This window comes from Mesoplodon bidens (genome assembly GCF_964165515.1).
Source record: "Mesoplodon bidens genome assembly, chromosome: X".
Taxonomy (NCBI): Eukaryota; Metazoa; Chordata; class Mammalia; order Artiodactyla; family Ziphiidae; genus Mesoplodon; species Mesoplodon bidens.
The window spans coordinates 76,568,343-76,596,289 of NC_138163.1; the positions used below are offsets into that span (position 1 = coordinate 76,568,343).

General features: G+C 37.5%; 1 protein-coding gene across 7 annotated transcripts in view; it reads left to right on the forward strand.

Moving 5' to 3' along the window:
- Positions 1-3,316: 3,316 nt before the first annotated feature.
- Positions 3,317-27,947, forward strand: part of ATRX (ATRX chromatin remodeler) — a 237,956-nt gene continuing 213,325 nt past the window's right edge. For 5 of the 7 annotated variants that reach the window (XM_081222780.1, XM_081222782.1, XM_081222781.1 and 2 more), the window contains exon 1: positions 3,317-3,546. In XM_081222780.1, coding sequence (XP_081078906.1) covers positions 3,527-3,546 — 20 coding nt within the window. In that variant the 5' untranslated portion in view covers positions 3,317-3,526. Of the gene's footprint in view, positions 3,547-3,612; positions 3,684-22,937; positions 22,997-27,947 lie in introns of those variants that run through there. The other 2 variants (XM_081222784.1, XM_081222785.1) reach the window with 2 other exon arrangements.

Below are 27,947 nucleotides of genomic sequence, written 5' to 3' on the forward strand. Positions count from 1 at the left end.
TCTGATGATAGTCATTCCAACAGCCTGAAATAATACCTCACTGAGATTTTGATTTGAATTTCTCTTTTGATTAGTGGCATTGAACATCTTTTCATATGTTTGTTGGCCATTCGTATATCTTCTTTAGAGAACTGCCTATTCAATTCCTTTGTCCATTTTTTATTCTTTATTTGTCATTGCTGTTAATTGTAGAAGTTCCTTATATATTCTGGATATTAACCCCTTATCACATATAGGATTTGCAAATATTTTCTCCCATTCTGTAAGTTGCCTTTTTACACTGTTGATAGTTTCCTTTGAAGTGCATAAGTTTTAAAATCTGATATAGTCCCATTTATCGTTTTTACTTTCATTGCTTGTGCTTTTGCTGTCACATCCAAGAAACCAGTTGCCAAATTAAATAACCTAAAGCTTTCCCCCTATCTTTTCTTTTAGGAATGTTACAGGTTTAGGTCTCTAAGCCATTTTGTGGTAGTCTTTGTATATGGTATAAGTTAAGTGTACTACTTCACTCTTTTGCAGCTGGATAGCCTATTTTCCCAACACCATTTATTGAAGAGACTATCCTTTCCCCATTGTGTAGTCTTGGCACCTTGGTTGAAAATCATTTGGCCATATATGCAAGGGTTTATTTCTGGGCTCTCTTTTCTGTTGCATTTTCTATATTATGCCAATACCACACAGTCTTGATTACTGTTGCTTGGTAGTATATTTTGAAATCGGGAAGAGTATGGTCTCCAATTTTGCTCTTCTTTTTCAAGGCTGAGTTGGCTATTAAGGTTCCTTGAGCTTCCATTTAATTTTGGGATTTTTTTTCTATTTCTGCAAAGAATGCCACTGGGATTTTAATACAGACTTCATTAAATCTGTAAGTCTTTTTAGCTAGTAGGACATTTTAACAACAGTCAGTCTTGCAGTCCATGAGCATGAGATGTCTTTCCATTCTTTTTGTCTTTCTCTGATTTCTTTTTAGCAATGCTTTATAGACTTCAGTGTGCAAGTCTTTCACAGCCTTTGTTAAGTTTATTCCTAAGTATTTTATCCCTTTTGATGCTATAGAAAGTGAGATTGTTTTCTTAATTTCCTTTTAGGATTGGTTGTTGTTAGTGCATAGAAACACAAGTGATTTTTGAAAAAAAATTTATATTAAGGACTTATGTGGTATTATGTTATATGGATAGCATAGTTTATTTCACCAGTCCTCTATTGAGGAACATCTATGTTGTTTCTAAATCTTTGATGTTACAATGTTGCAATGAATAGTCTTGTGGACAACTCATTTTTCACATGTAGAGTTTATCTGTTAGATAAATTCCTAGAAGTTAAATTTCTGGATTAAAGGATATATACATTCAAAATTTCATGGTTATCACCAAAGCATTATGATTTTGACACAAGATAATCAGAATTTGTGATGCTGTGTATTTAAAATTATGAGAGTATCTATTTTTTCATCTAACTTTCACTTTAAAGGTAATTTACCTTGTCTTTCTTCCAAAGCAAATAAGTAGATTCACAAATCACACATTTATGGTCAAGAGTCCAAGAAAGGGGTCTGTGTTGATTTCTGTGGCAACTTGATGAAAAAGTGAAAGTGATGTGTACCAGTGAATTTTTTCTAAAATACAGCTGAAGGAAAGTCTTTGAAAATTATATGTTGAAAGTGATCCCCCTATAAATACACCAGTAAAACTTTGTTAGTCATCCTTTAATAGCAAATATATTCTCTTTATGATTCACAAATAGTGAGTTATTTTATACTTTTAAAATTCTGTGATTATAATTTTCTTATTAAGATGTTTTTCTATTTGTGGAATTTGCCATTTAAAGCTGCTTAGTGTTGTCTTGTCCCCAAGAGCTCGTTTGAAAGTTGTGTGACGTCTCCTAACGGAGTGGATCTCCTTTCAAATTAACTGCATTTACTAACGAGGAAAACATAACTTCTGTAAATTGTATGTTTAAGTAATATTTAATGTATAAAAGACAAGAAGAAAATCAGTATTCCAGATACAGAAGGCTGGTTTCTACAGTTGGCAATGGTACTTCAGTATCTGAAAGATGACTTGAAATGTGTACAGGCTTCTCTTGATTAAAAAGTTGCCCAAGTCTATCAGATTATCAAAGTGTTCCATTAAAAAAATGCTCATTGCTTGCTATTCCGGTAGAAAGCAGCAACCTTGTCACCTAAACACAACAGGAGCTCTTGCAGATTTCAGGAAAAAGCGAGTAGAATGAACTTTATTTATGGCAGAATAAATTTAGAAATGAAACTTGAAACTATTTGATTTTAGAGAACTGATTTGTGACTTGCAGAGATTACCAATAGACAAATTATAGAACGTGAAAACTGGACAGGCTTTTATTCTATTTTTATTTATTTACTCTGGCCACACTGCACAGCTTGTGGGATCTTAGTTCCTTGACCAGGGATCGAACCCTGGCCCTCGGCAGCGAAAGCACAGAGCCCTAACCACTGGACGGCCAGGGAATTCCCTGGAAAGGCTTTTAGAGATGATACAGCCAAACCTCTGTAACGAGGTGGAAATAGACCTAGATTGGTTAGTTTGTGAGCCAAACATCACATCAGACTGGGGAAATGGTCCACGTGTGTGTTCCAAGCTGCAATTTATTCAATACTGAAAAAGTTGTGTGCAGATCTCAAGTTGGTCTTATGTTTTATATTTATAATATATAAATATATATATATATATATATATATATATATATATATGTAAGCATGCTGGAATGATTAATATTATATATAAATCATCAAGGAATGTAAAGAACTTGATAACCTGGAATATAGGAAAGAAAATGTATAGGATGGCCACATAGATTAGTGGTTAAGAGTGTGGTGTCTGATCGGAATCTTGGCTCCACCACTGTGGGACTTTGTGTTTTGGTTTCCTCGTCTAGAAAATGTAGGTAACAAGCGGCTGTCTGACTCAAAGGGTATAAGGATTACCTGAGACAATCTGGATAAAGGATTAGTATAGTGCTGGGTATATAGTAAACTCTCAATAAATGTAAATTGCTGTCCTTGTTTTGTCAATATGTCAAAGAAAAGAGGACGGATTAAAAAGCATTTTCAGAATAAAGTCAAAATACGTCACTAGCACTTTCAGGTCAATGGGACTGAATTGGACCCCCTATGAAAAGGTGGAGGGGATCAAATGACGTAGACCGCCTTAGCAACAGGCCCCCAAAGAAGGTGAATTTCTGTACCCAATAGGCATCTGCGCTGCGGAGAAGGCAGCCAATGGATGATGGAAAGAAGAAAAGGGAGGACGCGCCAATTCTGCTGCCTGAGCCTCGGCCCAACAAAATGGCGGCGGCGGCGGCGTCGCTTTGTTTCCGCGGCTCCTGCGGAGGTGGCAGCGGTGGCGGCCTTTGAGCTGTGGGGAGGATCCAGCGCCAGCTGTAGTGACGACTAAGAGTCCAGTGCATTTCTGTCGTAACTGGGCACCGGGGAGCGCAGAGTGGCGCCCTACGGTCGCTGAAGCCGACGAGGCGTTGAAGCGAAAACATGACTGCTGAGCCCATGAGGTAAAACACGACCCCGTCTCACGGATCCCAGTGGTTTCGGCCTACGCGCCTTCTGAGCCGGGTGTTTGGGAAAGCTTTGGCTTGGTGGGTTAGGCATGTGTTTTGCTGACCGGAAAGAGGCATCGTTTTCTCCTTAGGTGAGGAGGGTTTCGGGGTTTCGGCGGTAGGCTCCAATCCGGGGTGGGGGTGGGGGGGCGCGGCCTGGCGTGTCGGGCGCTTTCTCCAGCCTCCCTGAACCGCGGAGCTTAGTTGGCCTCCTCTGTTTATTCTTTGGTGCTTGTGGAATTGAGACCCTGAAGTGGGAGGCGGTTTTTGGTATCCCGGTCTTTCTTCCTAATCTTTGGGCCTAGAGACTGCTAGGGGAAGAAGGGGGGGGGGTGAGGGGTGGGAAGAGGGGGAGGGGCGGTCGGGAGGATGTGAGATCCTGGGACGACTTAGTGGCGTTTGGACTGCTGAAGACGGGAAGTAACCCGGCCTTGCGGACTTTTATTTTTTTTTCTGCAGCCCCTAGGGACAAGCCCATTTTGTGGGGTGAACGGGTGGGTCTTGCCAGTATTCCTTCTCTACCCGGACCCTGAGGGGTGTCCTTGGATTTACTTCTAGGCAAAGGGATACTAACGCAGGGTTTTGATTCCAGAGGACCCCAGTGTACTACATTTTGTGTAGTCCAGCTTTAATGGGTGGTAAGGCAGTCCTTAGATGTTTCTCCACTTTACGGGCAAATTTTGAGCAAAAGTAATTAGACCTTATTTTTGTTTATTTATTTATATATTCCAAGAGGGGTGGGGAGCACGTTAACATGGGTTGATGGGAAGTAAGATCTACTGCAAGGAAGCAGTGCCTGGCAGGCCACCTCTTACCAATCAAGCACGTTTATATTAGGTTGAGGCTGCTTTTCTCTTGTGCTTCTGATTTGCCTCTTGATAGTGTCTAAAAATAATGGGTTGTTAATATGAAATGTATACCACTTTTACACAGGTGACTGGCTTGTTTTTCAGACAGTTTGACATTTGACTTTTCATCCCTTGTGAATTAAGTAATTTTTCTGTTCTGAGATGTATCCTTGGCGCCTAGTGGCAAAGTAAAATTACAGGGATCATAGATCAGAATTGCATTCGTAGTTGGCAAAATATGCTTTTGAGTAACTATTAGGATGGTGTATATATATGTGTGTGTATATATATATATATGTGTATATATATGTATATATATATATACATATATATATATACATCATCTTAATAGTATATAGGTATATATGTTTTTAGAGCACTTTACCTAGTGTATAGAATTTGGGAATAAACCTATGATATTTACTGTGCCTATTTTTCTGCATTAACAAGCAGTAGATGGAAGACGTTTTCCTTCCTTTGAGGAAAAATAATGCACTTTAGTTCTTAGATTATAGATCTCTAGTTGTGTAAGGATTGTGGCCTTGGTTTTTGAATTTGTGTTAATTGGTCAAAGTGCAATAAGCCTTTACGTAAGGGGTATTGGGCACATAAGAGGTACCCAGTACAACTTGTTGGTTAGTTATTATCAGGTGTCCATGTTCCTGTACATGAAGGGTGTAACTTACAGTCAAATATGACCTCTAGATTTTACTAAATCTCACAAAGTCTGCCTCTAAAATCATAGCTTGAACTTGGATTTTCTCCCTTTCTTTAGGCTGAGCAAATTAATTATGTATAGACTTTCTGAATAGAATTATTCATTTTATGCCAGGGTCAGTTTTCCTTATGGGCCTTGAATTTTTGTTGATCTTAGTGGTAAGAGTAATAATCATAACTAAAATTGAGTGCTTACTGTTGACCTTTACCTGTGTAATCGTGATTAATTCTCAGAACAACCCTATGGGTAGGTACTTGGTGTTCCCCTTTTTACAGGAGGAAACTGAGGCATAGAGAGATCAAAGAACTTGATCAAAGTTATATAGTTTGTAATTGGTGGAGCTGGAATTGAACCCAGTCTTGACTCCAGAGCTTATGTTCTTAACCATAGGCATTAATACCTCCTTGAGCTGCCAGATATAATGTGATTATGACCATTTTAATTTAGCCCAAGTATTACAATGGAAGAAGTTCATGTTAGCTACTATTGTCATTTGTTGTAGGTCTTTTGAGTTTGTAGGTGTTTATAATATTTTGTCTTTTATGTTCATATGAGATAGTAAGATAACTGAAGCATTTAATTCCAGGAGAATCTTAAGCTATGTGAAAACCCCCTTGCAAAGAACACATGTATAAATGTAAAGAATTAATTTTAAAAAGTGTGATGCTGATTATTTACTATGAAAGTGCTCCAAGTGGGTGTTCAGAAGAACCGTCTCAGTCTGACGTGTCATTCATCTCAAGCCATAATTGTAGTTAAAGGATAATCTGACAGGTAATGCTTGAGAGAGTTGAACCCACAATACCAAATCACTCTTGATTCTCTTCTAATGTGAGGCAGAAATAGTATGAAGAATTCTATGAATTGTCATTTATTTTACACAATTGTTCCAGATTTTTTCTTTACCAGATCTTCTGTCCAGCACTTAAAAATAGGAGCAAAGATTAGTTTCTAATCTTTACTTACATTTATAAAAAAAGAACATTCCTAGGATTCTGTGGTAAAAAAAAAATAGCCAAAAGGCAAGAGGGAGGAAAATAAATTGATGATTTGGCTAAATCATACAGTTGGCTCTGTGTTCTTCCACTCAGTACCGAGGATTTCAATCTGTGGTTGGTTGAATCCGAGGATGCGGAACTGTGGATATGGAGGGCTGACTATGGGACTTGAGCATCTTCAGATTTTGGTATCTGTGGTGGGTCCTGGAACCAACTCCCCTCAGATACTGAGGGACAAATATACACTGAAAAATCAGTGGCTCAGTTTTCAAAGGTTTTGTTATTGTTTTTAAATAGTTTTTTGTTATTTGTTTTGTTTTAAATAAGATTATTTCTTCAGTTTTTTGGCCTGAAAGATCAGCCTCTGATTGACAGATAAACTTTCATTTATTTTTATATAAAGATCTTGGAGATTTGATGGAACTTGTCATTCTAATCCTTATGGCAATTGATTACTTGAAAAGCTGAAAGCAATATAACCAGTATTGGTCTTAAATTTTAAAAGGTAGAAGTGATCCTACTTGAGAGATGTTGGGAAAATGTCTTAGAAAGTGTCTGTTATTGTGGTAGTTCACAATCAGTTGCATACTAATCTATTTTTGAAAAATGTTATCTGTGAAATATGTGCATTCCCACTGTGTGGAAAGTATTAAGCCAGGCCTGTGGCAGCGGAGTACATGCAAATTTTACAAAGGGTTTTGAAAATATTCAAATGCCAGCTGTTTCGTTATGTTATTGGTGGGGATGAAAAGAAAGACATCTGTGATTTTAATTGTGATCAGGCCAGTTCTCATTATTGGCAACCCTTGGTATAATTGACCATGAGCCTTCACTTTTATATTGTATTTCTAGAGATAAGATAAATGTAGTACTTAAAGGTATTTGTATATAGATTTAGGTGTGTGAAATAATTTTTTCTGTAAGAAATTGTGTGTATTTATGTGCCTATTTCACTTTTGAAATCTGAATAAATTTACGGATTGGGCGACAGAATACAGGCAATTCTTGGGTTTACATGAAGTCTTTTTCCTCCAGAGCTTGAATGTTCTCTTGGACATTGGCAGAAGCTGTTAAAATGGGTTAAGCCATTGGAAAATGATGTATAGCTCTTCCTTTAGGAATGTTGAATATAGCAGGGCAGTAAAAGGAGTGTCTAAGTAGGATCTCTCTGTACATGTATCCTAATGCTTGTCTTATTGGCTTGATAGCTGACATGCAGGATGATTAATCTCCATAGCTCTTCATCTGTAAAATAGGAGTAAGTTTAAAAGATACTGATAATGCCTGCAGTTCTGGAGGAGATAACATGGTTATAACAGCGGTTCTTAAGAGACAATAAACTAAAAGCTCTTTGGGGTCTTTGTTAATTTTTAAGTGTTTTAGGAGTGTAAAGAGGTCCTGAGACTAGAAGTTTGAGAACTGCTGGTTGTAGAGGAATGAATGCTTAACTCGGAGCCAAACCTGGGTTTTCTAGTTACAGCTCTGTTGCTCAACTGATTGTTGTGGACAAATCATTCGTCTTTCTAGGCCTCTGCTTTGTCATTTACAGAATGAACTTGTACTAGATATTCTACAAAGTTATTAAAAACATAATCCTGGTTATGTTAGTGTCGATCATTTTTTGACTTTGTTTGCCTTTTTGGGGGTAGGGAGAAGAAGTGATGAGGGAAAGTTTCTTTATTCAATGTATGCATATTTTTTTTGCCTTGAAGCTTACATGGTTAGGATACAGGTGTTTTGTTGCTAATATAATCTCATATACTATCATATACACAAACATTTATTAGAACGGAAAAACTTTGCTTGGAAGTTCGTTAATAATTACTGTGGCTCAGGATATGTTCTGTTTTGAAAGATTACTATATCCAGTGTATTTCTGTTCTTTTATGATTGGAGATGATACTTCTGAAAAGACCTATATTCTAGCTGATTGTGACTTTTGCCCTGGGAAAAGGTTCTGTGAATTTTGCTCTCTAGCCATTGTTTTCAGATCCTGTCTCTGAGACTTTGTCTCTGAGTTTTGGCTTGAAGTAGCCATTCTTGGTATCAGTAGTCCAGCTTTCTTGTGAACTGTTACATAAAATATTTGTTTAAGAAATTTATTGGTATGGTAGTGGTGTTCATGTGTATATACCCTATACTCCATATTTTGGAGGAATGCTTTATTAGTTGATCAAATACTTGAGTACCAACTAGGTGCCAGACACTGTACTAGCGTATGCAAAGGGTAAAAGACAAAATTCCTGCCTCCTTAAAGCATTCTTAATCTAAGGAGGGAAATAGTAAGTAAATAAGCAGTGCTAAAATGGAGGTATATTGGTTGTGCTAGGGATCAGAATGAATGAAAGCCTAATTCGGGGGATGTTTAGGAAAGTTTTGTAGAGGAGATGGTATCTGTATTGGGTCTTGAAGGTAAGTTAGCAGTTAAGGGTTGGCTGTGAAAAAGGGCAGTCCAGCAGAGGGATTAGTATGACTAAAGATTAGTCTTATTTTCCACACAGCATAGGAAATAAGACATGTTCACAAATAAATATGAAGCAGGATATAAAGTGCTACATGCTATGTTGGGTAAAAAGTGACTTGCTGTGGGAGTTTAGAGTAGGAAGACATTTCTGATTGGGTCCAGGGAAGGCTTTATAGAGAGGTAGCATTTGGATGTGACCCTTGGAGGATGCATCTACTTTTAACAAAGGAGGTTGGGGGAGGATTTCAGATGTGAGTTATAGCAGCTTGAGCAAAGAAATGTTGTATATATTAGTGTTTTCTAATTGAAAGGAGGTCAACTTAGAGTTTTTAACTCAGTTCCTGGGCAAATATTGTATAACCATGTGCAATTAGTATTTTTCCCAGCTTTATTGAGATATAATTGACATAGCATTGTGTAAGTTTAAGGTGTACAATGTGATGATTTGATATGTGTATATATTTTGAAATGACTGTCACAATAATTACCTTTTTGTTATTGTTGTGGAGAGAACATTTAAGATCTACTCTCCAGCAACTTTCAAGGATATAATACAGTATTGTTAACTATAGTCACTATGCTGTATGCTGTACAGCATATCTTCAGAACTTATTTATCTTACAGTGCAGTTCATATGTTAACTTTGATTGCTCGATGATCTTGTAAAAGCCACATGTGCCCTTGTGACTGAGCCCGATAATTTTAATTCAGAAGAGCTATCAAAAGCGTAACCCATTTTCCTTGAAAATTGTGTAGAATTTAATGCACAGATTTTGAATGACTATGAGTGTTCAAAATATACCATTAGTTGTCTTTATTTTGGTCATTTGTCAGTTGACTTTTGGGTGACATCTGATTTATAAAATCCAAAAGCAAAAATAGTTTATTTTTGAGTAATACTGGATTTATTTTGCTTATTTGAATTATATCAGTTATTTTTTGGTTTACTTGATAGCATTCTAAACTTAGTTCTTCTATAACACTTGTTTTGAAAGTGAATTTGTTCCAACAAGATTGATGTATTGGGGGACAATTTGAGCATAACACAAAGTTTGCATTTAGTTATTTAGGATTTTGTCTGCAAGTTCAGGGCTCAGCAAACTATGGCCACCAAACAGTGCCCTATTTTTGTAAATAAAGTTTGAACACACCCAAGCCCATTTGTTTACTTTGTCCTGTGGCTGCTTTTGTAGCACAGTCTCAGAGTTGAATAGTTGCAACAGAGACCTAATGGCCCACAGAGCCTAAAATATTTACTATCTGGCCCTTTATAGAAAGTTTGCCCTGGGTGAATGCAGGAAACTGCATCCAGCTGAACTGAGTTACATTAAAATACACGCATATATAGGCACATACCTCAGATATCAACCACCTACCTCAGTTCACCCCTTGTGTTATGAGCCACACCCATCCACATCTATTGTTACAATTTTCCATCCGATTTCAGATAACCCTCCTTCCATCACTTCACAGTAATTCATGAGCTGCAACCCTTCTGATGCGCACTTCCATAAGCAAACTTCAGGTCTTTTTCAAGGTAACATGCCATATTTATTGTTGTACTTGTGTATTTCTTAATCACTTAATATGTGTGAACTGTGTAAAATTGTGCTACCATTTCTATTAGGTTTCTGTCTTTTTTAAAAAAATGTGTCACTGATGAAGTTTTTTCAGTGTTGTGCTTCTAACCCTGTTTTTCCCGTGAATCCTGTGGTGTTTATTGCACAATTTTGCATTACCTGGTGATTTTTAGGAACTCACTTTAAATTATTGCAGAACTGACTGTAATTGTCATACTGCAAAAAGTATTGATTCATTCACCAAACATTTCTTGGGTTGTGTGAAGACTAAATGAGTTAATGGACACAAAACACTTAGGTTAGTGTGACATAATAATTACTCAAATATTAGTTGTTACTAATTACTATTGCCATGTGCCAAGAACTGTTCTAAGTACTGCTTAGGTGAACAAGACAAATTAAATTAAGGCTCCCCATGGAGCTTACATTATACCTTACACTATACTTTAAAAAATTGGTACTAATTTACATTTTGGCTAGTAACTCTGTTCCCCCCCAACAAAAAATAAGATGTCTTGGTGTTTTTATAAATGATACTTAAAAACTGTCTATCCATGAGACCTTCAAGATGGTGGAAGAGTAAGAGGTGGAGACCACTTTCCTCCCCACAAATACAACAAAAATACATTGACATGTGGAACAACTCCTACAGAACACCTACTGAACACTGGCAGAAGACCTCAGACCTCCCAAAAGGCAAGAAACTCCCCACATACCTGGGTAGGGCAAAAGAAGAAAGAAAAAAATAGAGACAAAAGAATAGGGACGGGACCTGCACCACTGGGAGGGAACTGTGAAGGAGGAAAAGTTTCTACACACTAGGAAGCCCCTTCACTGGTGGAGACAGGGGGTGACAGCGGGGAAGCTTCGGAGCCACAGAGGAGAGCACAGCAACAGGGGTGCAGAGGGCAAAGCGGAGAGATCCCTGCACAGAGGATTGGTGCTGACCAGGACTCACCAGCCCGAGAGGCTTGTCTGCTCCCATGCCGGGGCGGGTGGGGGCTGGGAGCTGAGGCTCAGGCTTTGGAGGTCGGATCCCAGGGAGAGGACTGGACTTGGCTGTGTGAACACAGCCTGAAGGGCGCTAGTGTGCCACAGCTAGTCTGGAGGGAGTCCGGGAAAAAGTCTGGGACTGCCGAACAGGCAAGAGACCATTGTTTCGGGGTGCACGACAAGAGGGGATTCAGAGAACCGCCTAAATGAGCTCCAGAGACGGGCATGAGCCATGGCTATCAGAGAGACACCAGAGACGGGCATGAAATGCTAAGGCTGCTGCTTCAGTCACCAAGAAGCCTGTGTGCCAGCACAGGTCACTATCCACACCTCCCCTCCAGGGAGCCTGTATAGCCCGCCACTGCCAGGGTCCTGTGAACCAGGGACAACTTCCCTGGGAGAACACACGGTGCGCCTCAGGCTGTTGCAACGTCACACTGCCCTCTGCCTCCGCAGGCTCACCCTGCATTCCGTACCTCTCCCTCCCCCGGGCTTGAGTGAGCCAGAGCCCGCTAATCAGCTGCTACTTTAACCCCGTCCTGTCTGAGCGAAGAACACACACCCTCCGGCGACCTACATGCAAAGGCAGGGCCAAATCCAAAGCTGAAGCCCAGGAACCGTGCGAACAAAGAAGAGAAAGGGAAATCTCTCCCAGCAGCCTCAGGAGCAGCAGATTAAATCTCCACAATCAATTTGATGTACCCTGCATCTGTGGAATACCTGAATATACAACGAATCATCCCAAATTGAGGTGGTTGACACTGGGAGCAACAATATATATATTTTTTCCTTTTTCTATTTTTTTTTTAAATTAATTAATTAATTTATTTTTTGGCTGTATTGGGTCCTCGTTTCTGTGCGAGGGCTTTCTCTAGTTGCGGCGAGCGGGGGCCACTCTTCATCGCGGTGTGCGGGCCTCTCACTATTGCGGCCTCTCTTGTTGCAGAGCACAGGCTCCAGACGCGCAGGCTCAGTAGTTGTGGCTCACGGGCCCAGTTGCTCCGCGGCATGTGGGATCTTCCCAGACCAGGGCTCGAACCCGTGTCCCCTGCATTGGCAGGCAGATTCTCAACCACTGCGCCACCAGAGAAGCCCCCCTTTTCTATTTTTGTGAGTGTGTATGTATATGCTTCAGTGTGTAATTTTGTCTGTATAGCTTTGCTTTTACCATTTGTCCTAGGGTTCTGTCTGCCCCCCCCTTTTTTTTCTTTACTGTAGTTTTTAGCACTTCTTATCATTGGTGGATTTGTTTTTTGGTTTGGTTGCTCTCTTCTTTCTTTTTTTTCTTATAAATTTTTAATAATTTTTAATTTTAAATCTTAATAACTTTATTTTATTTTATTTTATGTTTCTTTCTTTCTTTCTTTCTTTCTTTTTTCCTCCCTTTTATTCTGAGCTGTGTGGATGACAGGATCTTGGTGCTCTGGCCGGGTGTCAGGCCTGTGCCTCTGAGGTGGGAGAGCCGAGTTCAGGACATTGGTCCACTAGACACCTCCCAGCGCCACATAATATCAAATGGCAAAAATATCCCAGAGATCTCCATCTGAATACCAAGACCCAGCTCCACTCAATGATCAGCAAGCTACAGTACTGGACACCCTATGCCAAACAACTAGCAAGACAGGAACACAACCCCACCCACTAGCAGAAAGGCTGCCTAAAATCATAATAAGGTCACAGACACCCCAAAACACACCACTGGATGCAGACCTGCCCACCAGAAAGGCAAGATCCTGCCTCATCCACCAGAACACAGGCACCAGTCTCCTCCACCAGGCAGCCTACACAACCCACTGAATCAACCTTAGCCACTGGGGGCAGACACCAAAAACAGCAGGAACTACAAACCTGCAACCTGTGAAAAGGAGACCCCAAACACAGTAAGTTAAGCAAAATGAGAAGACAGAAAAACACACAGCAGATGAAGGAGCAAATTAAAAACCCACCACACCAAACAAATGAAGAGGAAATAGGCAGTCTACCTGACAAAAGCTTCAGAGTAATGATAGTACAGATGATCGAAAATCTTGGAAATAGAATAGAGAAAATGCAGGGAACGTTTAATGAGGACCTAGAAGAACTAAACAGCAAACAAACAATGATGAACAAAACAGTAAATGAAATTAAAAATTCTCTAGAAGGGATCAATAGCAGAATAACCGAGGCAGAAGAATGGATACGTGACCTGGAAGATAAAATAGTGGAAATAACTACTGCAGAGCAGGATAAAGAAAAAAGAATGAGAATAATTGAGGACAGACTCAGAGACCTGTGGGACAACATTAAATGCACCAACATTCGAATTATAGGGGTCTCAGAAGAAGAAGAGAAAAAGAAAGGGACTGAGAAAATATTTGAAGAGATTATAGTTGAAAACTTCCCTAATAAGGGAAAGGAAATAGTCAAGTAGAGGAAGTTCAGAGAGTCCCATACAGGATAAATCCAAGGAGAAACACACCAAGACACACATTAATCAAACTATCAAAAATTAAATACAAAGAAAAAGTATTAAAAGCAGCAAGGGAAAAACAACAATTAACATACAAGGGAATGCCCAAAAGGTTAACAGCTGATCTTTCAGCAGAAACTCTGCAAACCAGAAAGGAGTGGCAGGACATATTTAAAGTGATGAAAGGGAAAAACCTAGAACCAAGACTACTCTATCCAGCAAGGATATCATTCAGATTCGATGGAGAAATTAAAACCTTTACAGACAAGCAAAAGCTTAGAGAATTCACCACCAAACCAGCTTTACAACAAATGCCAAAGGAACTTCCCTAGGCAGGAAACACAAGAGAAGGAAAAGATCTACAACAACAAACCCCAAACAATTAAGAAAATGGTAATAGGAACATATATATCGATAATTACCTTAAATGTAAATGGATTAAACGCTCCAAGCAAAAGACAGACTGGCTGAATGGATACAACAACAAGACCCCTATATATGCTGGCTAAAAGAGACCCACTTCAGACCTAGGGACACATACAGACTGAAAGTGAGAAGATGGAAAAAGTTATTCCATGCAAATGTAAATCAAAAGAAAGATGGAGTAGCAATTCTCATATCAGACAAAGTAGACTTTAAAATAAAGACTATTAGAAGAGACAAAGAAGGACACTACATAATGATCAAGGGATCAATCCAAGAAGAAGATATAACAATTGTAAATATTTATGCACCCAACATAGGAGCATCTCAATACATAAGGCAAATGCTAACAGCCATAAAGGGGAAATCGACAGTAACAATCATAGTAGGGGACTTTAACATCCCACTTTCACCAATGGACAGATCATCCAAAATGAATATAAATAAGGAAGCACAAGCTTTAAATGATAAATGAAACAAGATGGACTTAATTGATATTTATAGGACATTCCAATCAAAAACAACAGAATACACTTTCTTAAGTGCTCATGGAACATTCTTCAGGATAGATCATATATTGGGTCACAAAACAAGCTTTGGTAAATTGAAGAAAATTGAAATCGTGTCAAATATCTTTTCCAACCACAGCACTATGAGGCTAGATATCAATTACAGGAAAAAGTCTGTAAAAAATACAAATACATGGAGGCTAAACAACACACTAACTAATAACCAAGAGATCACAGAAAAAATCAAAGAGGAAATCAAAGAATACCTAGAAACAAATAACAATGAAAACAGGATGACCTAAAACCTATGGGATGCAGCAAATGCTGTCCTAAGAGGGAAGTTTATAGCAGTACGGTCCTACCTTAAGAAAAAAGAAACATATTAAGTGAACAACCTGACCTTACACCTAAAGCAATTAGAGAAAGAGAACAAAAAACCCCCAAAGTTAGCAGAAGGAAAGACATCATAAAGATCAGATCAGAAATAAATGAAAAAGAAATGAAGGAAACAATAGCAAAGATCAGTAGAACTAAAAGCTGATTCTTTGAGAAGAGAAACAAAATGATAAACCATTAGCCAGACTCATTAAGAAAAAAAGAAAGAAGACTCAGTTGAATAGAATTAGAAATGAAAAAGGAGAAGTAACAACTGACACTGCAGAAATACAAAGGATCATGAGAGATAACTACAAGCAACTCTATGCCAATAAAATGGACAACCTGGAAGAAATGGACACATTCTTAGGAAAGCACAACCTTCTGACACTGAACCAGCAAGAAATAGAAAATATAAACAGACCAGTCACAAGCACTGAAATTGAAACTGTGATTAAAAATCTTCCCACAAACAAAAGCCCAGGACCAGATGGCTTCACAGGCGAATTCTAGCCGACTTTTAGAGAAGAGCTCACACCTATCTTTCTCAAGCTCTTCCAAAATACAGCAGAGGGAGGAACACTCCCAAACTCATTCTACGAGGCCACCATCCCCCTGTGCAGACAAAGATATCACAAAGAAAGAAAACTACAGGCCAATAACACTGATGAACATAGATACAAAAATCCTCAACAGAATACTAGCAAACAGAATTGAACAGCTCATTAAAAGGATCATACAACATGATCAAGTGAGGTTTATCCCAGGAATGCAAGGAGTTTTCAATATATGCAAATCAATCAATGTGATACACTTATTAACAAATTGAAGAATAAAAACCATATGATCATCTCAGTAGATGCAGAAAAAGCTTTCGACAAAATTCAACACCCATTTATGATAAAAACCCTCCAGAAAGTAGGCATAGAAGGACCTTATCTCAACATAATAAACCCATATATGAAAAACCCACAGCTAACATCATCCTCAGTGGTGAAGAACTGAAACCATGTCCACTAAGATCAGGAACAGGACAAGGTTGCTCACTCTCACCACTACTATTCAACATTGTTTTGGAAGTTTTAGCCACAGCAATCAAAGAAAAAGAAATAAAAGGCATCCAAATCGGTAAAGAAGAAGTAAAGCTGTCACTGTTTGCAGATGACATGATACTATACATATAGAATCCTAAAGATGCTTACTAGAAAAGTACTAGTGCTAATCAATGAATTTGGTAAAGTAGCAAGATACAAAATTAATGCACATAAATCTCTTGCATTCCTATACACTAATGATGAAAAATCTGAAAGAGAAATTAGGAAATTAAGGGAACACTCCCATTTACCATTGGAAAAAAAAGAGTAAAATACCTAGGAATAAACCTACCTAAGGAGACAAAAGACATGTAAGCAGAAAACTATAAGACACTGATGAAAGAAATTAAAGATGATACAAATAGATGGAGAGATATACCATGTTCTCGGACTGGAAGAATCAACATTGTGAAAGTGACTCTACTACCCAAAGCAATCTACAGATTCAATGCAATCCCTATCAAACTACCAATGGCATTTTTCACAGAACTAGAACAAAACATTTCACAATTTGTATGCAAACACAAAAGACCCTGAATAGCCAAAGCAATCTTGAGAACGAAAAATGGAGCTGGAGGAATCAGGCTCCCTGACTTCAGACTATACTACAAAGCTACAGTAATCAAGACAGTATGAGTACTGACACAAAAACAGAGATACAGATCAATGGAACAGGATAGAAAGCCCAGAGATAAACCCATGCACGTATGTTCACCTTATTTTTGATAAAGGAGGCAAGAATATACAGTGGAGAAAAGACAGCCTCTTCAGTAAGTGGTGCTCGGAAAACTGGACAGCAACGTGTAAAAGAATGAAATCAGAACACTCCAAAGCTCCATACACAAAAATAAACTCAAAATGGATTAAAGACCTAAATGTAAGGGCAGACACTATCAAAGTCTTAGAGGAAAACATAGGCAGAACACTCTGTGACATAAATCACAACAAGATCCTTTTTGACCCACTTTCTAGAGGAATGGAAATAAAAACAAAAATAAACAAATGGGACTTCATTAAACTTCAAAGCTTTTGCACAGCAAAGGAAACCATAAACAAGACGAAAAGACAACCCTCAGAATGGGAAAATAATATTTGCAAGTGAAGCAACTGACAACGGATTAATCTGAAAAATTTACAAGCAGCTCATGCAGCTCAATATCAAAAAAACAAACTGTGCTCCAAAAATGGGCAAAAGACCTAAATAGACATTTCTCCAAAGAAGATATACAGATTGCAAACAAACACATGAAAAGCTGCTCAGCATCACTAATCATTAGAGAATTGCTGATCAAAACTACAATGAGGTATCATCTCACACCAGTCAGAATGGCCATCATCGAAAATTCTACAAAGAGTAAATGCTGGAGAGGGTGTGGAGAAAACAGAACACTCTTGCACTATTGGTGGGAATGTAAATTGATACAGCCACTATGGAGAACAGTATGGAGGTTCCATAAAAAACTAAAAATAGAACTACCAAACGACCCAGCAATCCCACTACTGGGCATATACTCTGAGAAAACCATAATTCAAAAAGAGTCATGTACCACAATGTTCATTGCAGCTCTGTTTACAATAGCCAGGACATGGAAGCAACCTAAGTGTCCATTGACAGATGAATGGATAAAGAAGATATGGCACATATATACAATGGAATATTACTCAGCCATAAAAAGAAACGAAATTGAGTTATTTGTAGTGAGGTGGATGGACCTAGATTCTGTCACACAGAGTGAAGTAAGTCAGAAAGAGAAAACCAAATACCGTATGGTAACACATATATATGGAAGCTAAAAAAAAACAGTTACGAAGAACCTAGGGGGAGGATGGGAATAGAGGTGCAGACATACTAGAGAATGGACTTGAGGACATGGGGAGGGGGAAGGGTAAGCTGGGAGAAAGTGAGAGAGTGGCATGGGCATATATACACTACCAAATGTAAAATTGATAGCTAGTGGGAAGCTGCCGCATAGCACAGGGAAATCAGCTTGGTGCTTTGTGACCTCCTAGAGGGGTGGGATAGGGAGTGTGGGAGGGAGGGAGACGCAAGAGGGATGAGATATGGGGATATATGTCTATGTATAGCTGATTCACTTTGTTATAGTGCAGAAACTAACACACCATTGTAAAGCAATTATACTCCAATAAAGATGTTAAAAAATGTCTCTCCACAGATCGAAGTTACTTCCTTAAATGTCTAGTCAATGTCTCATTCATCTCATGTACTATTTTATTGATTGATTTTTGTGAATGTTTTTTATAACTGTAACCTCAGGAGGTGAACCTGATCCTACCTTTCGGGAGATAAAGAATAATCATCTCCTGGGACTTCCCTGGCATTCCAGTGGTTAAGACTCTGCACTTCCACTGCAGCAGGAGGGGGTTAGATCCCTGGTCTGGGAAATAAGATCCCCCATGCTGCGTGTGCTGTGCCCCCCCCCCAAATATCTCCTTTTTACTATATTTCAAAACTAAAAGTTTCCCCAGGAACCTCCCTTGGTGGGGTGGTGGTTACGAGTCCGACTGAGAGTGCAGGGAACGTGGGTTCAAGCCATGGTTCGGGAAGATGCCACATGCCGTGGAGCAACTAATAAGCGTTTGCGCCACAACTACTGAAGCCCACGCGCCTAGAGCACGTGCTCTGCAACAAGAGAAACCACTGAAGCGTGTGCACCACAACAAAGTAGACACTGCTCGTCTGAACGAGAGGAAGCCCGCGCAGCAACGAAGACCCAACGCAGCCAAAACAAAAAAAAAAGTTTCCCCAAAATGGGAATATTGTCTTATATAACGTCAATATAGTTAGCAAATTTAGAAATTAATCTTGATACAGTAGTTTCTAATCTACAGACCTTATTTACATTTTGCCAATTGATTCATAATGTCCTTCATAGTGAAAGACTAAAATATCATTTTTTCTGGCCCAGGATCCAGTTCTGGAACACTCATTGCGTTTTATTTTCATGTCTGTTTAATCTTCTTTAATCTGGAGCAGTTCACTGTGTCTTTTTTTTCCCCTTCCACTTTTTGAAGAACACAGGCCAGTTAATTTGGATTTGTCTGGTGTTTCCTTGTGATTATGTATTTTGCTAGGGATAGTATGAAGTGATACGCCTTTCTGAGCACATTTTATCAGGAGGCACATCTTTGCTTTTACTATACTTTTTTTATTATTTTGTAAAAATATTTATTTATTTGGCTGTGTCGGGTCTTTAGTTGTGGCATGTGGGATCTTCGCTGTGGCATGCAGGATCTTTCATTGTGGTGCACGGGCTCTTCACTGTGGCATGCGGGCTCCTCTCTATTTTTGGTGCGCGGGCTCCTGGGCACATGGGCTCAGTAGCAGCACGCGGGCTCTAGAGCACTCGTGCTTAGTTGCTCCGTGGCATGTGGGCTCTTAGTTCCCCAACCAGGGCTTGAATCCGTGTCCCCTGCATTGGAAGGTGGACTCAGCCACTGGACCACCAGGGAAGTCCCTACTATATTTTAAAAATGGTTTTACTTTTAATACTAATATTATCAGCCCACTTTAGAGATTTTGAAGCTAGGCTTGGTTAATTTCTGTAGAGTTAGGGAGAATTTGCCCACCTCTTATTTTTCTTTCCTCTTTCCTTCTCCCCTTTCCTCAGATACCCCCAACATTCAAAATCAAAACACCCTATTTATGAATTTTCATTGTGTTTTCTGAGTATCTCCTAAAAATAGAGAACTTAGAGTAAATGTTTCATATTACAGTGACTGTACCTGTTACTGTTAAGTATATGAAATAATACATTTCTTTCGAAGGCTGCCTGTAGAGCATCCAACACAGCTTATTGAATATTTCAATTTAGAGATAGAAGGGAAAATATTTGATGGTACTAAATAACTTCAGGACTTTTAAAAAATGCTCAACAAATCAACACTCTTTTCTCTTAAGGAATCCCTGAGCAGGCGTTATCTTTATCTTAATAAACATTTAGTATTCCTCTATTCAAGGCAATTTGTTATTTCTTACATGGGAAAAAGAGATGAACTCAAACAAGTTTCCTCCTTTGAGGCGTTTACACTCCAGTAGGGAGTACTCTTGAGTTTTAAACAAGGAGCTATAAGCAGAATGTGTTGCTCTTAAAGAGAAGTAAAACAATATTCAGTGGGTGAAGAGGGGAAAGAAGACTTTCTTTGAGCTTAGAGTTGTGGTCAGATGAAATTGGAAAGTCATCTGTGAATTATTTTGCAGAGACCTTCAAATTCTTGCTTAGGATTTTTTTTAATATGTATTTATTTATTTTGGCTGTGCCAGGTCTTAGTTGTGGCACGTGGGATGTTCATTGCAGCATGTTTAGTTGCAGCATGTGGGCTCTTAGTTGTGGCATGCATGGGGGATCTAGTTCCCCGACCAGGGATCTAACCCGGATCCCCTGCATTGGGAGCATGGAGTATTACCCACTGGACCACCAGGGAAGTCTCTCTTGCTTAGGCGTTTGCACTTTATCTTTATTTATAAACATGGGAAGCCCCTGAATGTTTTGAGCATGGGCGTGACAGATATTTCAGTCTGCTCAACTATGCCAAATATACTGGATTCTGCATCCGTGGATTTAACCAAACTCGATTGAAAATATTTGGGGAAAAAGTTCCAGAAAGCAAAACTTGAATTTGCTGCACATAGGCAACTATTTATTTACTTATTTATTTTTTTAATTTATTTTTTTTGGTTGTGTTGGGTCTTCGTTGCTGCGCGCAGGCTTTCTCTAGTTGCGGCGAGTGGGGGCTACTCTTTGTTGTAGTGCACAGGCTTCTCATTGCGGTGGCTTCTCGTTGCAGAACATGGGCTCTAGGCACGCAGGCTTCAGTAGTTGCTGTGCATAGGCCCAGTAGTTGTGGCTTGGGGGCTCTAGAGTGCAGGCTCAGTAGTTGTGACGCATGGGCTTAGTTGCTCCATGGCATGTGGAATCTTCCTGGACCAGGGCTCGATCCTGTGTTGTGGTGCATGGGCTTAATTGCTCTGCGGCACATGGGATCTTCTCGGACCAGGGCAAGAACCTGTGTCCCCTGCATTGGCAGGCGGATTCTTAATCACTGCACCACCAGGGAAGTTCCCAGAGACATAATTTAGAAGTTTTTTAGTTTTATAAGTTTATTTAAGTGATACCATATAATACACATGATTTTGCAACTTCCTTTTTCGGTTCAGTATTGTTTTTGGGATTTTGAGGTAACTTTAGATCTTCACTGTTCAATACAATAGCCATTAACTATCTGTGGCTGTTGAGCGCCTGAAATGTGGCCAGTGTGAATTAAGATGTGCTGGAAGTGTATTTGCTCAGAGGATTTCAAAGACTTAGTACAAAAAAAATGTAAAATATCTTTTACTAATTATATTAATTACATATTGAAATGATAATTTGGATATATTGGGTTAAATAAGATTAAAATTAATTTCACCTGCTTTTTCTTTTTTCAAAATGTTGCTTCCAAAAAATATTAAATTATATTCGTGGCTTACATTATATCTCTATTGAACAAACTGATCTGGAATGCTCACTTTTCATTTCATTAGTTTTGAGTTGAATGTGTATACTACAATTCATCTGTCTACCATTGGTGGGTATTTAGAATTTTTTCTAATTTGGTGCTATTAAAAAGTGTTAGAACCATTCTTAAATGTGTCTCCTTTGCACATATGCTGGAGTTTCTTTAGGAGGTCAATTTTATTTTTATTTTTTATTGTTGATGATTGCCAAATTGATCTCCATATGGTTTTACTAATTTACACTTCCAGTGGCAGTTTGAGAATTTTCTTATTCTATAGTTGTTCACCCTGGCCAATGTGGTTTTGTAGACAACTATAACTTAACAGCTGAAACAAGCATTGGTAATTCTTTAAGTGTGTCAGTTTATTTCTCTTTGTGACTCTTTTGTAATAGTCAGTGCACATAGCCCTTTTTTCTGCACTATTTATGTTCTGAATAAATAAAAATTGATTTTAAAATTTAGCAGCCATACTACAGATCCTATTATGAGGCAGCTGCAATTCCTGCAACAAAAGCATATCTGTCTTTAAGTGCTGTTAGCTTGAGAGAAAACTTCTGGCATCTTTACATGATGGAATACTATACTGCCATCAAAAATTGTTTTAGGAAAATAATGATGCAGGAAAATATTCACTGTATATTAACAGAGGGAAGAGGTTGCAAAGCAGTAAAGTAACCATTCGATTTTGTTAAAAAAATGAAAGTGTGGGCTAACAGTTTCCCCTGTGATTATCTCTGCATGATGGGATTTTAGCTGACATTATATTTTGTACTTCACACTCTTCTTTATATTGCACTTTCTATAGTGGACTTATTAGGGAAGGAGAATGTGGAGGGAGTCCTTAGCAACAATCAGCTAAAACTTCCACATCTGGAATATTATTATAGGCAAGGGAGAGTAAATGAGCTGTAATTGTTCCCATTCTAGATATTGAATATCAGGCTTTCCTTAAGATACAAATGGACCCAACGATATTATTCTATACCCGTTGTTTTTCCAGTATTACAGGAAGTTTTCCAAGAATTAGGGATTGTCATTTAACTTCAGTAAGAAGTCCATTTGCATTTGATGTGTTCTACCCTTGGGGAAAAGAAATAGTGGAAAATGGATTATTCTCCAGTCCTTTGGATTAAAATTCAGACAGTTTGAGCTCTGGTCTCAACTTGCTTTCATTTGGAATTACCTCATGTACGGATAGATTTGGGTTCAAATCCAGTTCTCTTTGTAACCTTCGGAAAGTTACCCAACTTTTGCGTTGTTTTTTTATCTATGCAGTGGAGACAGTAATACCTAAATGAAAATCTTTATGACCTGTAGAGCATAGTGTAAGTGCTTAACAAAATTGAGTTGCTTTATCTCCTCCTTTTCTATTTTTCAGAGTGGATGCACTTAATAGCTGGAGACAGAACTGATTAGGTATCAATTTCATGAAAAGAGGTATGAGTAGCTCTGATGTACATATCAAAAAGTAGAGAAGTTACTTATAAGTTGATTCTGATTTTTCATACCTTCTCCCTCAGGTGTCTATCACCTGGAGCATTGAGTTCACTACATTCTAAAGATAAACCAAACACTGTATTTTCAAAGATTATCTAATCTGTTTATATATCTTTTGCCCTTGGAATGATGATTTTGTTGCTCTTGTAAAAACGTTAATACTATCTCAGACCTTAATCAGCAGTTATCAAAACTCCATTTAGCTAGTGATTGCATTGCAGATTTTATCTGATTCCGTTTTTATTGATTAGGGACATAAGCTTTATTTTTATCTGGAGAGATTTGCTTTTTATAACTCCCTCAAAATTGAGTAGGGGTCCACAAATTAAATGATTAGCTCAATGGCTTGTAAATGGGCTTCCTTAAAGCACTGAATGCTTAGCTATAGGTATAGGAATTATGTGACTTTGTCTTCTCTCAGAAAACCTAGATTTTGTTTTTCTCCCCTTTGCTCTTTACCAAAAGAGAAATGAGAATCTTATTTAAATTGGGTTTCAGTACTCTTTGCATTACAATATATAGGGATATAGATTCACTCTGATTCAAGTTCTAGAGGAAAATAGATTTTCTTACAACGGGCAAAGTAAAACTGCATTTCTTCTTCATCTGAGGATAGTTTGTTTTTTAACCTATTTAAATCTAAATTCATTCCCTTTGAGCTAAAATGTACTTCATCCCGATAAAACTTTCCAAAGATTTCTTTTTTTGAGGGAACTTAGTATGCTTTTGTTAGAAAATAAAGATAGTGATATAATACTTGCACTTATTAATTTTTATGTTAAAGTGAATAGAATATATTGAATTTAGATAGATGTGCCTCAAATGGAATAAATCTAAGTTTTTCAAATATTTATGCATATTTCTCATCCTCAACTGATTTTTATTTTCACTTGATTCTGTATAAAACCATTACACCTTTCTCTTTTAGTACAGGGAATATCCGTGGTTCAGTGTTTGCTTTCCCAAGGTATTCTTCAGGAGATTCCTGATTCTCTAGCAAACTTTGCCTTTTAAAATGGAGGTTAGTGGGTGTTGGAAATAAGGTTAAGAGTTTTAACCCTAAAGGAAGCTGTATAAAAATTAGATGAAAAAAATTACATGTATGAGAGATTTAAAAGCATTAGGAAATTCACAGTTATAAGGATGGTTCCCCTTTCTTCCCTAGATTATTCCTGGGATACTTAACAGCCTTTTTTACCATTAGATTGTGAGTTCCTTAGGGTCAGGTATTATGTATTTATTTTTTATTGCAATACTAAGTACTCACAATATATTCAGCATTTGGTAAATATTGTAAAATGAATAAGTGAATCTTACTCCTCATGAATAAAAAGTGAAATCTGACTGACTTATGGTTAAAACTCTTAGGTCAGTTTGGGAAGAGTTTAAATGGAAGTTTTTCAGGTAAGTGATATTTGTGAAGCTGACCTGAATTGCCTTTGTTTTGAAATTTTAATGCTTTACAGATGCTTTAAAGGATTTTCCAAAAAGCTTGAACAATTAGAGTTATATCTCAACAAAGTTATATCTCTTAAATTAACAAATATCTGATTTGCTTATATTATAACTTCTGGATTATGGCTCATGTTTCCACTGAGGCATCAGCCCACTGAAAGAAAGAGATTGATATGACTTTCAGATGTTAAAGTCGGACTGGAAAATTAGAAACTTAGCCTTTTCTGAATCTCTTTTATTTAGTCTTGCGGAATGATAAGAAAATCATTTAATAGTTAAAGAAGATACGATATTTACCATTTATTATTTACGATAATACCATTCTGATAGCTGGTATTAGTTTAAAATTTCCAGGATTGGAGCCATCAACTGAAAGAAATGAATGAGGAAGTTTAACCAGAGGCACAAGGAATGATTTGTAGTTTTGGGTGGTAAGACTGTCATAGAGTTAGGTTACACATACAGCACAAGATACTCAAATGTTAGGATGAGTACACACAGACTAGGAGCGCTAGTCATCTTGAGATAGGAGGATTAGAGTTGATGTTGAACAGGTTTGTTTGGTTATTTTCTACTCATCTATCAGAATGTAGAACTTACTGATTTTCTCTTGTTTCTTAGTTGAGTCCTTTCTTCATGCTAATCTTCATATAACTTTAATATCTAAGCATTGTTTATATAATTTGTTTGCTTCTGATCAACTCCTTTTGGATTATTCCGTTTACTTCTATAAAGGGATGTTTTCTACAAAATTTAGAACCACTGTTCTGCTTTTTAACTCAAATAAGTTAGATCCAAGTTTTTGTGAAAAAAGAGATTGCCTCCTTTTTGCTTTTAGAGAAATGTTCAATGGTACTCAAGAGATTTTTAGTGGCTCTTTGTATTCAGTATACTTATTTACGAAAGACTAACTTTTAATATATCTTCTTGTTTTGGGACTCAAAGGAAAGGTCTTACATTTTAGTAGTGACTTGTTTGTTGTGGTAAATTTTAGATTCTGTTTTCAGAAAAATAAAATTTATCTTCTAAGATGATTATACTATGGTGCCCATGCTGGATATGCCCTGTCATCTCATATACTTAATTTTTATGTCCTTAGATGGCTAAGAGGCCTGAATGATTTTTTGAGATGATGTAAAAGAGATACCAGTGTTATTTCCTGTTCCAGTATTTTTTTGTTCCCCTCCCTTTTTTCCATTTTGTAAATGAACAAAAATTTGTTGTATTCCCAGAAATTCTTCAAGTATAAGATGTTAATAACATTTCCTAAGGGTCAAGAGAAGCATGTGGCTTTAAAAAGTCTAGGTCTTTTAGAGGATACCTAGAGGAATCTCTGAAGAATTTAGAGGGTAGATACCATTTAACTTCCCTTATTTGCAGCACAAGCTTTATACCAGACTGTGTGGTACATTGATCCTTCCTATGTCCCACTATAAAATTACTGTTAAACAATTAATGTTAAATAGAAAGAGTATTACAATAATAAGATTCAGGTAGAGTTGAAGGCTGGAAAAATCTTATTGTAGAGAACAGAAATTGTAATACCATATTGTAAAACCTTGTGCTCTTTGTGAACATGAGGTGTGGACACTTGATTCTTTTTCTTAATACTGAATGTGGAATTTTTCAGAAGCAGAGCTTCATGAAAGGCTTGATATCCTACGGTGAGATACTGGGTAGAAGAAACTTGTGCTTTTTCTACCTCATTTTTAATATCGTCAATCAGTGTTCACTGCTACTTGCCTCCAAAGCACCAAAGTAGCTATCTAGTTTGACAGATGAGTTTTAAAAAGATATAGATAACAGATTTATTTTAATTTCTATTTCTATTCCATAGTTTTATAATCGGTGCTGAACCAAAAAATTCAAGCAGTATAGCAGATCGATTACTTCCTATTCACTGCTTTTAAAGCTAAAGATATTCAAGTAATATCCTCAGATCTTGTTAAAACTTTTAGTTTGAGTCCGTTTTTTCCCTAACTCTTGTTCAGGGTAGAAATTGTATGAAAGGTCTAAATTCTAGTGCAATTGCTGTCAAAAGATCTCTGAACAACTCAGCTAGTGTCCAAGTCACTTTCTAAAAATTAACAACTTTATTGATGTAAATCACATACCACAGTCTATCCATTTAAAGAGTACAATTTTGTGGTTTTAGTATACTCACAAATCTGTACAGCCATCAACGGAATATTCATCACTCCAACAAGAAACCCTATACCAATTAGTGGTTACTCCTCATTTTCCCCCATATCCCTACCTCAGATCCTGACAACCACTATTTTACTTTCTATCTCTATGGATTTGCATATTTTGAACATTTCCTGTAAAAGGAATCATACAGTATGTGATCTTTTGTGATTGGCTACATTGATTTAGCATATTTTCAAGATACAACATCCATGTTGTAGGATGACTCAGAACTTTACTCCTTTTTATTGCTGAAAAATATACATTCATTTCATGGATATTTGGTTTGTTTCTACTTTTTGGTTATTATGAATCATTGCTGCTGTGAGCATTTGTGTATAAATTTTGGTGTGGGCATTTATTTTCATTTCTTTTTGGAATTCTGGGTCATATGGAAACTCTATGTTTAACTTTTTGAGGAACTGTCAAAACTGTTTTTCAGTTTTGTATTGTTTTACAAATAGTAAAGTGTGCTATTTTATGTTCACATCAGCAGTGTGTGAGGGTTCCAATTTTTCCACATCCTCACTAATACCTCCTGTTGACCGTCTTTTAAATTATACCCATTCTTTTGGGTATGAAGTAGTATCTTGTGTTTATTTTTACTGTGGGAAAATATATACAACATAATATTTATCACTTTAACCATTTGTAAATGTGCAGTTCAGTAGCATTAAGTACATTCACAATATGTAACAGTCACCACCATGTGTACCCAAAACTCTTTCATCATCCCCAACAAAAAACTCTGTAACCATCTTGATAGTCTCTTTAATAAATGGTGCTGTGTCAATTGGATATCTACATGTGAAAGAAGGTTGGACCCATACTTTACACCACATACAACTAAAAATACCTAAATTTCAGAGCTAAAAGTATAAAACTCTTAGGAGAAAACATAAGGACCTTGGATTTGTCAGTGGTCTCTAAATAAGATAGAAACAACACAGGCAAGAAAAGAAAAATATAGATAATACAGACTTCATTAAAATAAAAAATGTGTGTGTTAAAGGACACTATCAAGAGAGTGAAGACAACCCACAGAAATAGAAGAAAATGTATGCAAATCATATATATGATAAGGATTTAATATCCAGAATATATAAAGAAGTTTTGCAACTTAGCACCAAAAAGACAACTCAGTTAGAAAGTGTACAAAGGACTTGAATAGAGATCCCTTTACTTTTTAAAAAAAAATTGTGATAAAATACACATAACATAAACCTTTTTAAAGTGTACATTTCAGTAA